The sequence below is a fragment of the Populus euphratica genome, unplaced genomic scaffold (assembly GCF_000495115.2).
Source record: "Populus euphratica unplaced genomic scaffold, PopEup_1.0 scaffold76.1, whole genome shotgun sequence".
Lineage (NCBI taxonomy): Eukaryota > Viridiplantae > Streptophyta > Magnoliopsida > Malpighiales > Salicaceae > Populus > Populus euphratica.
Genome location: NW_011499890.1, coordinates 755,803 through 770,608, shown reverse-complemented (window position 1 = coordinate 770,608; position 14,806 = coordinate 755,803). Strand labels below are relative to the sequence as shown.

Below are 14,806 nucleotides of genomic sequence, written 5' to 3'. Positions count from 1 at the left end.
AGAGGCCCCGTAACTGGGTCCGAATAGACGCTTCATTAGGTAGCTCTCCTCCTCACTGCCATGAAACTGGCCAGACTTCATGACCCAGCTGCCCCCCCCTCCCTCTCTTCGACGACGGCAAGAAGTACAAGGGATAATTCTTTCCATTTTGATAATCATTGCAGCTGTAAGACGACCGTGGACTGTAAACTATATAGTATAAAGTGAAAATGCAGTGCCATTTTTTTGTTTTTTCCACTTTAACGCAACACGGCTCTCAATTATTGTAAGAGATGCGATGACTTGAAACGAAAGGCTAGTTTACATGTAGATGTGCCAGTGCTCATTATTATCATTGATACCACATTTCATCGGTTCGAGCCCATATGTAGATTGCCCTGGTTAGAGAAAATTAAGCACTTTCCCAGCCAAGAGGCAGCGGTCCCTTGGCATTTTGAAGGTGCGATAAGTCACTGGCGGTTCCTCTTTCGAAAAAAAATAAAAAATCTTCCACAATATTTCGTAACCTATAGACGAGGACAAGAGATGTGCGAATTGTTTGGGAATGTAATATAAATTATATTTTTAAAAAATTTAAATTTTTTTATTAAAATTTAATATATTTTGTTGACATGTATTTTAATACAAAAAAATATTTAAAAAGTAACTGTAACCACACTACTAAATAGACTCATAATCAAAAAACAATTAATTTTAATCATTTATAAAAAGATAAGATTGAAAAAAAAAATATATCAAACATAAGTGATATACTATAAGTTTTTTAGAAAATACATTTTGATCATTGAATTTTGAAAATCATACAAATTATATAATTTTAGTACTTCAATATTTTTCCTATTTAATTTGATAAAAAAATTATTTTTATTATTTTTTAGTTCTTAGTTGAGAGGGAAAGAGAGATGTCATTGAATTTCAGTAATAAAAAGAGAAGAATATCATTAACACCAATTTAAACTATTAAAATAGACAATTTGTATATTAGATGGTTTTAAGAAAAGTTTATATTAAGTGTTTTTTTTTTTTACATTTGATATTTGGTATTTGAATTTGAATTGATTTTAGTTTTTGAGTCATTTTTAGGGGTTTTTAAAAGCATAAAGAGATCTATCATAATTCTTATAATATTTTAAATAAAAAGGTTGAAAAATAGTTTTTTAATAAAATAAAACTTAAACATGATTTTCTGCCCACAACAATTATCATAATGTATAAATCACATGACGCATCATCTAATGTTTTTCAAAAAATATTTAGCGCAGGTGATTACAAATAAAAAATTAAGGGTCCAATCACATGTTGTATTTTATTTTTAGATTAAATATCTTGATTTATATTTATTTTTTATTAATTTTTTAAGTTTTGTTTTTATGTATCATTAATATTTATTTATTTATTCTTATACTTCGTTCTTAATTTATTTTATTATATTTATGTATAATATTTTTACTTTAAATTTATATTTTCTAAAATATATAAATTTATTTAAAAAATTATATATATAATATTTTTTTTTAAATAAGAAAAATCTAACTTGCGCTAATCACCGTCACTGAACTAGTTCACCTCTTCACCCTATCATGCTTATTGTCTCTTTCTCTTTCTCTTTCACACACACGTGTTCAAACATAGAAATGCAAAAAGAAATATATGTAGGACACCAGAAGAAGCTTGTTCATTGCCACACGCTAACAATTATATTTTCTTTTCTGTTTTTTATCTCTATTTTCTGATTTTATTTTTTATTTTTTATCACTAATTTTGATGCCTATAGGTGGCTGCACGATCGCATATATAATTAATTAAAACTTATGATAAATATAGAAACGTATGCAAGGAAAATGAACATATTTGTAGTTTTTGAGGTTGATATAATTAAGAATTTTCAAACTAAAGCTTTGAAATGGAACAAATTGTCGATATAATTATATTTTTAGTTTACGAGCTAATATTAAAACAAATTAAAAGTAATATTTTAATATATCTCTAAATAAAAAACATATAAAAAACAATTATTACTATAATACTAAATATGCTCTCTTAATTTGTATGTATGATTTCCTTTGGGTGTGTGTACCACAAATAATAGATCATTAGGATTTGTTTTATATTTTTAATTAAAATCAAAATTAAAATGTCTACCAGCCAACCCATATAGCAGAGTTCACCATCTGTGAACTGTGAGTAATGTCGGCAACTTCCTTTCTTTTTAATAATAGGAGGCTCGGAAAAGGGAAAGAAGAGATAACAGTGAAAAGGTTCAAAAGGAGCAACGAACCAGGAACCGATTCCTTTTATCTGTTGACCATATTTGTTCCTGTGAGGTATAAATCAACATGGTCTGGATGTTGACCTACTGAGTCGCCTGGTAAAAAAATGCTGTGCACAACTCGGTTTCGCGGTGTCTGGTATTAAGGTTCCGTCTGTTTTTTTATTGTCGAGAAAAATAAATAAATATTATTTTAATAAATTTTTAAACAAAAAATACTCACACAAAAGACCTCAAACACTGTAATAAGCTTGTGAATGTGATCATTTGGTTTCATGTCCTGTAAGCTAATTTAAGGTGACATTTCATCAAGAGGTTGTGGGTGTTGTTCAAAGACATAAAGTTTGCTCCGAACTCACTTGATAGTATTTGTCTCCGTGATAGCTATTAGTCCTCCCTCAGGCTAGGTGAAGAGACATATAATGACATCAATAATTAATGTTTTGTGTCACAATTAACCCAGCAATTAAATATCTTAATTCATGGTTATTATGACTGCTTGACAACAATGGTAAAGAAATTATCGAGCACGCACAAGATAATTTTGTGAGGGTGTGACAAGGTAATTTGAACATATGAGTTTGTACTCTATTTAACCGGCCAGAATATAATGGATTTTAATTTTCTGGAATTATATCAACGCTTTAAATACACTCAATTTAGTATAATAAAATTAATCTATTATTAAACATGTACTTGGTTATGTATATTTGGTGTCATAGTGAAATGTATTTTTTAATTGAAAATAATATTTTATTTTTATAATTAACACATTAAAATTATTAAAAACATTAATTTTATATTATTTTAAATAAAAAACAAATTAAATAGTAGAAAAAACAGTCATGTTAAACAGGCATCCGAGAGTAATTACTGACCTAATGGAAAAGATTATATTGGCCCACTTGGAAAGAAAAAAATAATTTTATCCGTTATTCAATGAAAAATAAATTAAAAAGCATTTTGAAAAGGTAGAAATACCATGTAAAGCAACAGGCATCCGAGAGTAATTATTGGTCTAATAGAAAGATCATATTGGCCCACTTGAAAAGCAAGACAGCGCTTTAGTATACGATCATGTGGCCCACATGATATTCTGGAAAGTTTGGCTTTGCCTTTCAATGTCTAGATTGTCTGGAATTGGGGTAAAGAGAAGTTATTTTTTAAATAATTTTTTTATTAAGATATTTGTTAATAATTTTTTTAATTTTTTAAAATTATTTTTGATATTAATATAATTTTAAAAAATTAAAAATATATTAATTTAAAGTAAATAAAAAATTCAAATTTATTTTTAAAATATTTTTAAAACACAAAAACAATTATACAGTTATAAAGATTCAGAAACCAGAATAAAACAACCTTAAAAAAAAGGTTTACTTACCATTATTACTGCAGGAAAAATGTAAGAATGGCTACCGAGGGCCGACTTCTGATATCTGTGTTAAACCGAGAACTACTCGTCAGCTAGCTTGGTTGGGGTTGTGGTGTGAGCGTGATAAAAATACCTGCACGATGCTAAAAACAAATCGGATTTCTTTACTATAAACTGGGAGGGAGGGCAGTAATTAAAATCTACTTGCTAGTTGTGAAACAGAAATCATTTTCTCAAATATGGCTTCTCTAAATGACTCAGAAAAGAAGAAAAAAACTTCACAAAATTACTTTTAGAGATTCTTCATACGATATATGGTCACTTCTGCTTATGGGGATAAGGAGATTTGTCGTTGCCACAGTGAAGAATTTAACTAGAGGTTGAGACTCTGCAGAAGATCACGTGTTATGGGTCATATATATATATATATATGCTGAAAACAGCCAAGAAAACAAGGATAAAGGCAAAATTGGCAGACTAGTACGTACGTCGTAGAACTGTAAGCATCGGATTCTTCTGTAATGCACGGGAAGAGGAAGAGTGGCAATACCTGTTAATCTCCAAAGATTTATAAATAAAGATTTTGAGAAAACGTCACTGAAATTCATGTAGTTAAGAACTCGTAAGAGTCAGGAAACACACACACACACACACAAGTTTGTCTGATTAACCAGGAACCTCTGCACGTGTGGAGATAGCCACGTTCATTATTTATCAAGGGAATTACGTAAATTCCTCCGATAATTAATAATAAGATACCATCAATGTTAACTTGCAGGTGATGGATGGATGCATCATCGGCATCAGGGGACTCCACATGCCGAACCCACCTTTCTTGCACCCTCTTAATAATTTCTCTAATATTTGCAGGTGATGGGTGCATGCACCATCAGCATTTTTGCAGCTAATGCATGCATCATCTGCAAACTTCTCCCATTGATAACGAGGGTATTTTATCTGAGAAATTAAATAAACTTAAATGAGCTGAATGCAGGTTTTAATGCATATGGACACCTCTCATATATATGAACCTTACCCCGGGCCCAGCAACTTTATAATGCTGGAAATTGTTCTTGGGGAAGATGTTAGTCAGGATTAATTCCAATCCATATATATCGATTGACCTGACTGATTAATTAAGGTAATTAAACTTTCAGAACTTGATTGCCAGACCCTGTTCTTGGGTACTTCAATTTGTTGAATTGAGAGAGCGCCGCAGTAATATTTTTAGTAAGATCAAATGAATGCGTAGTTCAGTTCGGGGAGGAGATTTTGTATAATATTTTAGAATTTTTCTTGGAGCTATATATTGGCAGTTACTTTCGGTTGAAGGTGATTTTAACAGACAACCTCGGCTACAATGATATTTTGTGCTTTAATTAACTCCATCGTTGTCTCAAGAACAAGAAAGAGAAAATATAATGCTGTGCCCACGCAGGAAAGAAAATATAGATGACTGATATATGCTGTGAAGTTGCGTTGCACCTACTCTTAACTTTATTCTTCCATGCCCCCACCTTTAATGTCAGCTTCCTTTACATTCATTCTTTCTTTCCTTTGCTATTCTTTTTCCTAGCTTCTTCCATCATTCCTTCTCACATGAACCCGGCCCCTTTCTCTTGGAGAGCAATGCCTCATTGATGTCCTGAAGAGTTAATCGCCAGAGCTCAAGCTGATCACAAAAACAATGGCACCCAATATAGGATCAGTCTTCAACAAATTCCTATCTCTCTTTATCCTTCTTCTCCATCTTGGTTGCTTTATTTTCACAACCGAATTAGATGATCACCACCTTAATAACCCTCCGCCAACCAAGAAACGCAAAAAAGTCTCTCCTCTTGCTCCCATCTCTTCTTCTCCTTCTCGCCTAAAATCCCACAAAGCTCTATCTTCCTCTTGGTCCTATCTCAAAAGCATTTTCTCTTCTAAATCGTCCAAACCTCAAACTCAATCTGGAACTCCGACTCTAACCTCAGCAAGATCATCACAGCAATCCATAGTCCCCACGATACCGCCTGAAACTCACCTGCCCGAGCTTCCACCAAGGAAAAAGTCAAGTGGGTCCTGCGAGGAATCCGATATCTCAACAGATCACCATTTCTTTCCTTTAAGAAATGATATCTTTCCATGCACTGCTTGTGGTGAGATTTTCCAAAAACCTCAGCTTCTTGAACAACATCAAGCTACCAAGCATGCTGTCACACAGCTTCTAGATGGCGATTCAGGCAAGAATATAGTCCATATCATATTTAAAACCGGGTGGTCAAGTAAAGAGAAGAGCCCAGAAATCCATAGAATTCTGAAGATCCATAATAGTCCAAAGATACTGTCAAGATTTGAAGAGTACAGGGAGTTTGTCAGAGCCAAAGCTGCAAGAAACAGTAAGAGAGGAGACGAGAGGTGCATTGCTGATGGTAACGAGCTCTTGAGGTTTTACTGTTCAACCTTTATGTGTGATTTGGGACTGAATGAGGATTCTAGCATTTGTAACCAGCAATATTGCAGTGTCTGTGGGATAATCAAGTCTGGTTTCTCACCCAAGATGGACGGAATTTCTACACTATCTACTAGTTGGAGAGCACACATGGCGATACCTGAGGAGATTGAAGAGGAGTTCAAGTTCATGAATGTGAAACGCGCGATGCTAGTTTGCCGGGTCGTCGCGGGTCGGGTCGGGTGCGACCTGGAAGAGGATGTGGACAAGCAGGATGGCGGGTCTGATTCTGTCCTCGGAAGAGGTGGCAGTGGGGTCCACACCAGGTTGGATGAGGAGGAGCTTTTGGTGTTTAATCCAAGGGCTGTGCTTCCTTGCTTTGTGATTGTATATACCGTGTGAGTGTGACCAAGATAATAGCGTACGATCCCTCCCTTCTGCGTTGTAGTTTTTATAATTTTTGATGGATTGTCTAAGTGGTGATGGTGATGGTGCCATGCGAGCTTTTGACTTTTCTTGATCTGCGACCGTGACCAAAATATGGTCACCGCCCCATACCACTGCCCCAAGGAGTAGACTACAGAGTCCTAGGTAGTCGATAATTAATGCCACCTGGCTTGCTTCGCTTGTGATTTTTTTTCTTTTTTATTAATTGATTATTTATTATTAACCATTATCAAGGGCTGTGTTCACCATACCTGTCATGTAACGGATAACTCGCCTTCTATTTGGATTTTGGGAGCACTGAGTGTGTGTGTTGCTTAGATTGCAGTCTATGATATGCAATTATGCGTAGGCCAGTAAACACGCTCTTGGTGTGTTTGTGAATTTTGAGCATAATAATTCTCAATAGATTCTAAATCTGTGAAAGTGGATGTTAAATTAATAAGGACGTGCTATTCATTTTATATGTGATTAATTGTTAAATAACCATCTTAATTAATTTTTTAGATGAGATTACATTATTTAATTTATAGTATTTTTTAACACAAAAATCTTTTAAACTTGAAATTTTTATAAACTTATCCTATTTTATTTTATTAATTAATTTTAATTAAAAGAGACAATTGAGTTAGAAAACTATTTCAACGAAAAAATTTAAAATTTAAAATTAAATTCTTAAAATTAAATCTATAAGTTAATTTTTCAGTGAAATACTTTTACTTACCTGATACCTTCAATCCAAGATGAACTGGGGCTGCTATTTTTGGTGTAAGTTAATCTTTATTTCATTAACTCAATTAATGATATAAATTGGATAGTCTAGATAAGCGAAAAGAAAAAAGTTTTGCTAATTAATTTAACCATGAGGTGTCGGTGCTGCTTGACATATCTGTGTCGGTGATATAAATGTGATATAAATTATCTTTTATTTTAATACATCAAAATATCTATAAATATTAAAAAAAATTATTTTTTACAAAACACTTTTCAGCTACCAAAAATAAATGAGACTCATTCTTCATTGAGGGAACGTGGGTCCATTTTTCTTATGTTATCTAGGGCTTTTACACTAAAGTAGGGCATGTAGTAGTTGCATGCCCCGTAATTTTTGTTATTAATATATAATTAGTTTTCATGTATTAAAATTAAATTCTTTTCTATTCAATTATCTAGCAAATCATCTATATTTAAAATAATATATTTATAAAAAAATTTGGAGTCTTTAAAAAAATTTAAACAAACCACTAATGATTTACTTGTAAAAAATAATTTATAAACAGACTTTTCATGCTAAGTTTTCATATAAATTGATATCTCAATATGTAAATGATAAATGGCAAAAATTGTGAATTTTAAATAATTAAAATTTCATAAAAAGGTAATTACTAAATGTTTGTGCGCGCGCGCGTATATATAAATATATCTTTGTTTACCATTATTCTTTATTTATTATCTTTAGAATGTCTATCATTCATGATCAAGATGTGCTCTTGGTCTTTGTGGCCGTACGCTATTTTACAGAGGTGAGCGCCCACGCATGATTACGGTATGGGTCCATAAAGAATCCATCCTGTCAGCCCACCTCGTCTTGGGTGGGCAGCAGGTCAACCGAAGTCATTAAAGTCCCATAAAAGAAAGTAAAGCTGGAAAAAAAAGCACCTGCTCCCAACGAAAAGCTGGGCTCAGTATGCAGGAAAATTCCTCAAGTACAGCCTCGATCGAGTTATCGTGAAGATGTTCATGTTTTAAATGATATTTTATGAAAAATTTTAAAATATATATTAAAAATATATTTTTAAATTATTTTTTATTTAATAATAAATATTAAAAATAAAATAAATATTATTTTAATGTATTTTCAAATAAAAATATTTTAAAATAAAATATTTACCATATTTATAGAATAAATACTAAATCACGATTGAATTATCATAATCCTATTTAAAATTATGATTAAGATGATATTTTATAAAAAAATAAAAAGAATATTATTTTAAAAATATTTTTTTGCTCATTTTGATTAAAAAATAAATTTTTAAAAATAAAAAAATATTATTTTAATATATTTTTAAATAAAAAATACATTATAATCCAACATCTAACATATTCTATACTCACAAATAGACATAAAATTAGCCATAGTGTCATAGCAAATCATGATAAGGGAATGTTTTAGAAGATGGTAATAATTATTTTTTTAAATATTTTTTTTAGAAATGTATTAAAATATATATTTTTTATTTTTTAAAAATTATTTTTGATATCAATATATTAAAATAATCTAAAAATATATAAAAAATTAATTTAATATAAAAAATATTTTTTAAAAAAATATTTTTAAAATATAAAAACAATAAATTTAAAATAAACTTCAAACATAACCACAATAATTAAGTCTTGGACGAGGAGACTCTCTCCTAGTCATTCATAAGAAGCTAATCCAATCCGGCCTTACAGTTTCCAGGCATTAGGAATTACTCCAGTCCAGCTTGATGCATATCTCCTAGGCTGGCTATGAAATGGAGGTCTCCGGCGAAGTCCGTGCCGGAGGATGTTTTGGAATTGAAATTAATTTTTTTTTAAATAAATCTTTTTTAATATTTTTGAATCATTTTAATATATTAATATAAAAAATTAATTCATTTCACATTACGGCTGGAGTTTAGCTGAAATTGATCGATTTTGCAGCAAGACCAGGAGGCGATGCTTGTATTTTTATGGGGGGCAATCACCAATCCTTTTTTTTTTTTTTCAAATTTGCATGGGTTATTGAAAATTTACATTAAGAAATACCTACTCTAAAAAACCAACTAAACTAGTTTATAAACGAGTGGGACAAAGCTAAATTCAATAAAAAATTCGTTCCATCAAATAAACAATTAAAAAAAAAAGCTCGTGGATTGGGCTACAATTTAGATGTAATTAGCCAAGCTCGGCTCTTAGAAGAACTTTAAATTAGGTTATGAAGATATTGTTTAATTGAATCTTGTTATTTTTTTTTATTTTTCAATTCAGTTTTAAATTTTATGTCTTTCTTTTAATTTACAATTATAATTCTTCTATCTTGTAAAGGCCAGCTTATGGACTAATTAGAGAGGCAAATTAGAACATCAATAATTATTCAGAAATTAAATACAAATTAGGGATCTTGGACAAAAAGTATTTTCAGTTCTAATTTTGTTTTTCTTGTTGTTTTCTTTTTTTGTGTTTTATTTTCCACACACATCAACAAGGATTTATGTAATAGCTCAACTTAACATGTTGTATATTATCTGTTTTGAGTTTTATTGTCCTTGTGGTTTTGTTTTTCATGACACAAGTCTATTTTTAAACTTGATATCCCAAAATACATATAATATATTAGCAACCAACACTACTAATAAGGTCACTATCAAATCCTCACCTATTGATGTGGAATATTACAATCCATCTCTTTTAAGGAGCTCGACGACTCTATCAGCACAAACAGATAGTTAATGAGGTTGGCTCTTATACTAAATGTAATAACCTAATCCAACATATCATATATTATTCGTTTGAGCCTTATCGTCCTCACAGTTTTATTTTTAATGGTGCAATTAGTGAGGTTGACTCTGATACTAAATGTAACAACCTAATCCAACATATCATATATTATTTGTTTGAGCCTTACCGTCCTCACAGTTTTATTTTTAATGGTGCGAGCTCATTTTTATACCTAATGTTTCAAAACATGTATAACATGTTAACAATCAGCACTACTAATAAAATCAGCTACTAAATTCTTATCCATTGATATGAGATGTTACAATCTATTTCTTTTTAAAAAAAATTTAAGATTTTAATTTTCATTTTTTTAACCCCTTTTAATGGATTATTTTTAAATTCGTTATTCTTCTTCATATTAATTTTCCCACGAAGAAAAAAGAAAGTCGACAAGCACTGTCGCATGTTGTAAAACTATCAACAATAATTGTTTATAAACCGGCAGATTCAATATTTAGTAAAAAATTAAATGATAGTAAAAGATGTAGAAATTTCCAAGCTAACTAAAATCACATGGAAAAATAAAAGAATAATAATACATGCCATGTTAGAATTTCTATATTTTTTTTCTAAGAATATTGAGGAATGCTGCCAAAATTAAACTCATTGCCATTCCCTCTATTTCTTCTATTGTGAATTCTTAATTTGGGTTTGAAAAAAAATAAATTTTATAATCCAGTAAAAATAATAAAAATACGAGTCCCTTTATATTTTCTATAATAAAACAATAAATTTGTTTAGATTTCTCATAAGATAAACCAAATTTATTAAAGATATATTTTTAAAAATTCTTACACACACACAGAGAGTCAAATTGATCTCATTAACGGCAGAATACCTAAGAATCCTCGTAACATGTCTAAATGTTGAGTTCTGCATAGAGAGTTGTGCTTGAATGCTCCGAGACGATGCTGATGTTTAAATGGATAGTACAAATACAGGTAGATATCATTAAATGCATGGATTGTTAAGTTCTTATACAAAAGAATTTTTCTTGTCTTCTGAGCACTGCATGCAATCGAGCCCGCTCAACCCATCAAAATCCGACCCACCTCCGTTTCCGTGCCAAGAGGCAAGGCACATTTTCAGCGCAAAAAGCTGGAGAGAATTCAAAAACAAGTACAATCTGATTACCAAGCTTTCTTCTTTTCATCCCAAGTCCCTTCTCTCTCACATCTTCCATCCGCAATAAACAAACTAAGAAGTACAGAAGACTCTTAAAAAAAAACCTGTAATCAATCCATCCATTTGACTTTTAAACCCTCGAAAACTGCACTTTATTTTTTCGATGCTCAAACTCCACGGAGTCACGGACGGTGCTCTCTCCCACTAGAATCTCGCTCTGTGATGCTAATGTCAACTCCTGTCTTCTCTGCTTCAGCCACTTATTTTTCTAATATTTTCAGATCCATGGTTTTTTTATTTTCGGTTAACCTTTTCCCTTTGCGTGCTCTCTAAAAAGATCCACTAAAACAAATATTATTCACGTCTTTTTCATGATCGCCAGATTCTTTCAGCTACCAGAACCGGTATCAGGTTTGTATTGTAACCGTGCATGGGGTTTTCAATTCCAATATGCTGCGTTTGTTTTCCTTAACTCCTCCTTCCTTTTCCATTTGCAGGCTTGCGGTATGTCTGATTTCAAGTTAGATGTAGTTCTTGGCCAGGATATTCCGGAGCCTGGTTTTAGGTCTGAAAAGATTAATGCCGCAGTGTACAAGATTTTTAGTGTTAATTTTGCAGGACGGAGAGCTAAAAGTGACGGGTAATAAAGGGAATTAGTATTGTTTTTTTTTTAAATGTAGTTTGAACTTTGGATTGTCATCTACTTGTTTCTTTTTTGCAGGTTCTTTAGAGGGAATGGAGCAGATAGTGACAGTCTCGGTCTCCCAAATGGCGGGGATGGAAAACGTGAGCATGGATCAGGAAAAAAATATGGGCCTCTTATATCTGGAACGGCTTACTGCATTTCGTCTTGTGGCATGATATTGTTGAATAAAATTGCTTTATCAACTTATAATTTCAATGCAGGGATATCACTTATGTTTTACCAAGTACGCTACACCCTCCCTTTGCTTTCTAGTGTGTTGATTGAATTGTACAAAAGTATCTCGCTACTGCGAACTTTCTTTATGTAATCAAATATTAAATAACAGAACATATCGAAGCCTCTCGAAATTTGAAGCCTTCGTTTTGATGCAGAATTTGATCAGCTGTCTTGTTGTTGCTGTACTGAGCTTGTCTGGGGTAGTTTCAGTTGAAAAACTCAATTGGAAACTAGTAAGGGTATGGATCCCTGTCAACGTAATCTTTGTTGGCATGCTTGTATCAGGCATGTATAGGTATGTTATGCACTTCAGTTTGTATGGGTTTTACAGATACAGTGGAGAGGTGTGAGCCCTAACTGTCATTTGGATATTAGGGGAAGCAATACGTGGTTGTCTTTATTAGTTGTCAGGCATGCGTGTTGCTGGATAGCAATATGCTCATTTTTTTATGAGAAAAAGTAGTGTATTCAATTATTATTTTGCAGTTGATTCTGGTTCATTTCTGCTTTCAGTTTGAAATACATAAACATAGCGATGGTTACAATATTGAAGAATGTGACAAATATTATAACGGCAATTGGGGAATTGTATATTTTCCGGAAACATCAGAATCAGAAAGTATGGACTGCCATGTTTTTGATGGTACGCGACAATCCCTCTCTTTGTTTCCCATGGGCGAGCAAAACTATATTCTTTAATTTATGGCCAAAAATCATATCGCAGATATGATTGTCTTTGATTTGAAAAGGATACAACTGTTTATTTCAGACTGAAAGTAACAGAGATATACTGCACGGAATAATTTTTATAGATTTTATGCTTATGCATCAATGGTCTTATTGTTGCTGGAAACAACTTATGAGTGCCTGCTGGATTACTCCTATGATTTGGTAAGCCAGGCTCAGCAAAAATAACAAGTCCTTGCTTTCTCCTTTTGTTTTGCAGATCATCTCTGCCATTAGTGGTGGTATCACTGACCTTTCCTTTGATTCCGTGGGTTACACATGGCAAATCATGAATTGTATTTTAACAGCCAGCTACTCGGTATGTAGATTAAAAGCCTGTCATTTCACTAGCCCTCAATCCCTGATCCTGTCAGTTATCTTATTAAATTGTCTGGGATGTACATATATAGTTTTCAGCTTGAAATATGGAACCGTGACTCTCGCTATCTGTGTCAGTGTCAATGGTTTTCTATTTTTGCAATTTTCAACCATTAATCTACGACATTTGCACCCTTTCACAGCTCACCCTGCGGAAGGTGATGGACACAGCAAAGCAGTTAACCAGAAGTGGATCTCTTAATGAAATCTCAATGGTCCTACTGAATAATTTGTTATCTCTACCTTTCGGTATCATCTTGATTCTGTTCTTCGATGAATGGGAATACATAATAACTACGTAAGTGATGTAAAAATCTCTATGCTTTTTTCTCTTCATACCATTGTCCATCGGTAGATTGTGATTCTGACATGTGGTTTTAATTTGCAGGGATGTGATTAAATTACCAATGTTTTGGGTTGTGGCAACAGCCAGTGGATTACTAGGACTTGCCATTAGCTTCACCTCCCTGTGGTTCCTACATCAAACTGGCCCCACAACTTACAGGTAATTGTGCTCCCTATCCTTTCAGTACAGATGGTTTTGCTGTATTCTCGTTGAAAGGTGTAAGCTACATGTTTCTTTCCTGGGACATATTGTACAAGTCCTCAGATTGATAAATACGTGGTTGTTAACTTCAGTTTACAGAGTTCTTCCGAAGAAAAGTAACTTTGTTTCTTTTAGTATCATATTCACTCAGTCTCTTGTTCTACAGTCTGGTGGGTTCCCTTAACAAGATTCCCTTATCTTTTGCTGGTCTTGTTCTGTTCAAGGTTCCACTCAGTCTACCAAACCTTTTCAGTATACTTTTCGGTAATAGACAGCACTCCTCAGACAGTATACAGTTATTTTATGAGCGTAATTCTATTCAGTGTAATCTTATGGTAGTTTGATATTGTCTGTTTCTTGCAGGTCTATTTGCTGGAATATTCTTTGCCAGGGCTAAAATGTCCTGATCCCAGAATCAGATTCTTGGTAATCTTGTTAAACAATTATATTAGTAGTCAAAATTAAAGCTTTATATATAAGTGGATTTACTAATCATTAGAGGAACTAAGAATCAAGGGATTTGGAAAAGCAAGCTGCTTTTGAATACCGCAAGCCTGAACAACATGAATATTGTGGTTGCACATTCACGAAGGTGGGAATTGTCGTATGGGAAGGTCTCCTCGTCCTTTTCCATTACCGGAAGAAGCGAAAATACTGAATGTCGTCTTTGGATTCATTACTCAATGTTGCTTATGCTCTATGATGATTTTCCTTCCATAACTTCTACCTATACTTGACAGATGCCATAGAAAATGGGCTGCGAATTAAGCTTGTTCAAAAATCAGACAAGTCATAATTATTGCCATGTTGGCATCCGAATATCATGGGCTATTTGCACATCGTTGATTTAATATTTATGATGGATGCAGTTCATAAATCGTACTTTCTTCATACCTTCTCCTGGTTTCCGTAGTCAGATCGATGGTGGGCTTCGCTGGAAGCTCATCCGGAAAACGCTAATTTTCTTATTCTCTGACAGCATATCGATCGTGTTTGCCGTTTGGTGGAAGCATTCCAATATCTGGTTTCTCACAGAAAAAAAAAAAAAAGAAAAAAGGAAA

General features: G+C 32.6%; 2 protein-coding genes across 2 annotated transcripts; both read left to right on the top strand.

Moving 5' to 3' along the window:
• Positions 1-5,111: 5,111 nt before the first annotated feature.
• Positions 5,112-6,883, top strand: LOC105131066 (uncharacterized). The gene has a single exon (XM_011033839.1). The coding sequence runs from the start codon at positions 5,332-5,334 to the stop codon at positions 6,478-6,480; it is 1,149 nt and encodes a 382-aa protein (XP_011032141.1). The 5' UTR covers positions 5,112-5,331; the 3' UTR covers positions 6,481-6,883.
• A 4,273-nt stretch (positions 6,884-11,156) lies between these two features.
• Positions 11,157-14,622, top strand: LOC105131065 (GDP-mannose transporter GONST2). The gene is made up of 10 exons (XM_011033838.1): positions 11,157-11,583; positions 11,670-11,812; positions 11,894-12,101; positions 12,250-12,389; positions 12,608-12,737; positions 13,041-13,139; positions 13,342-13,496; positions 13,587-13,703; positions 13,912-14,009; positions 14,109-14,622. The coding sequence occupies exons 2-10, from the start codon at positions 11,679-11,681 to the stop codon at positions 14,150-14,152; spliced, it is 1,125 nt and encodes a 374-aa protein (XP_011032140.1). The 5' UTR covers positions 11,157-11,583; positions 11,670-11,678; the 3' UTR covers positions 14,153-14,622.
• Positions 14,623-14,806: the final 184 nt, after the last annotated feature.

Excerpts from the sequence above, each read along its gene's own strand:
- LOC105131066 (XM_011033839.1), top strand. The coding sequence starts at position 5,332 with ATGGCACCCAATATAGGATCAGTCTTCAACAAATTCCTATCTCTCTTT.
- LOC105131065 (XM_011033838.1), top strand. The coding sequence starts at position 11,679 with ATGTCTGATTTCAAGTTAGATGTAGTTCTTGGCCAGGATATTCCGGAG. Across the intron at positions 12,738-13,040 it reads GGACTGCCATGTTTTTGATG|ATCATCTCTGCCATTAGTGG; the intron begins GTACGCGACAAT and ends TTTGTTTTGCAG. Across the intron at positions 14,010-14,108 it reads CCTTTTCAGTATACTTTTCG|GTCTATTTGCTGGAATATTC; the intron begins GTAATAGACAGC and ends TGTTTCTTGCAG.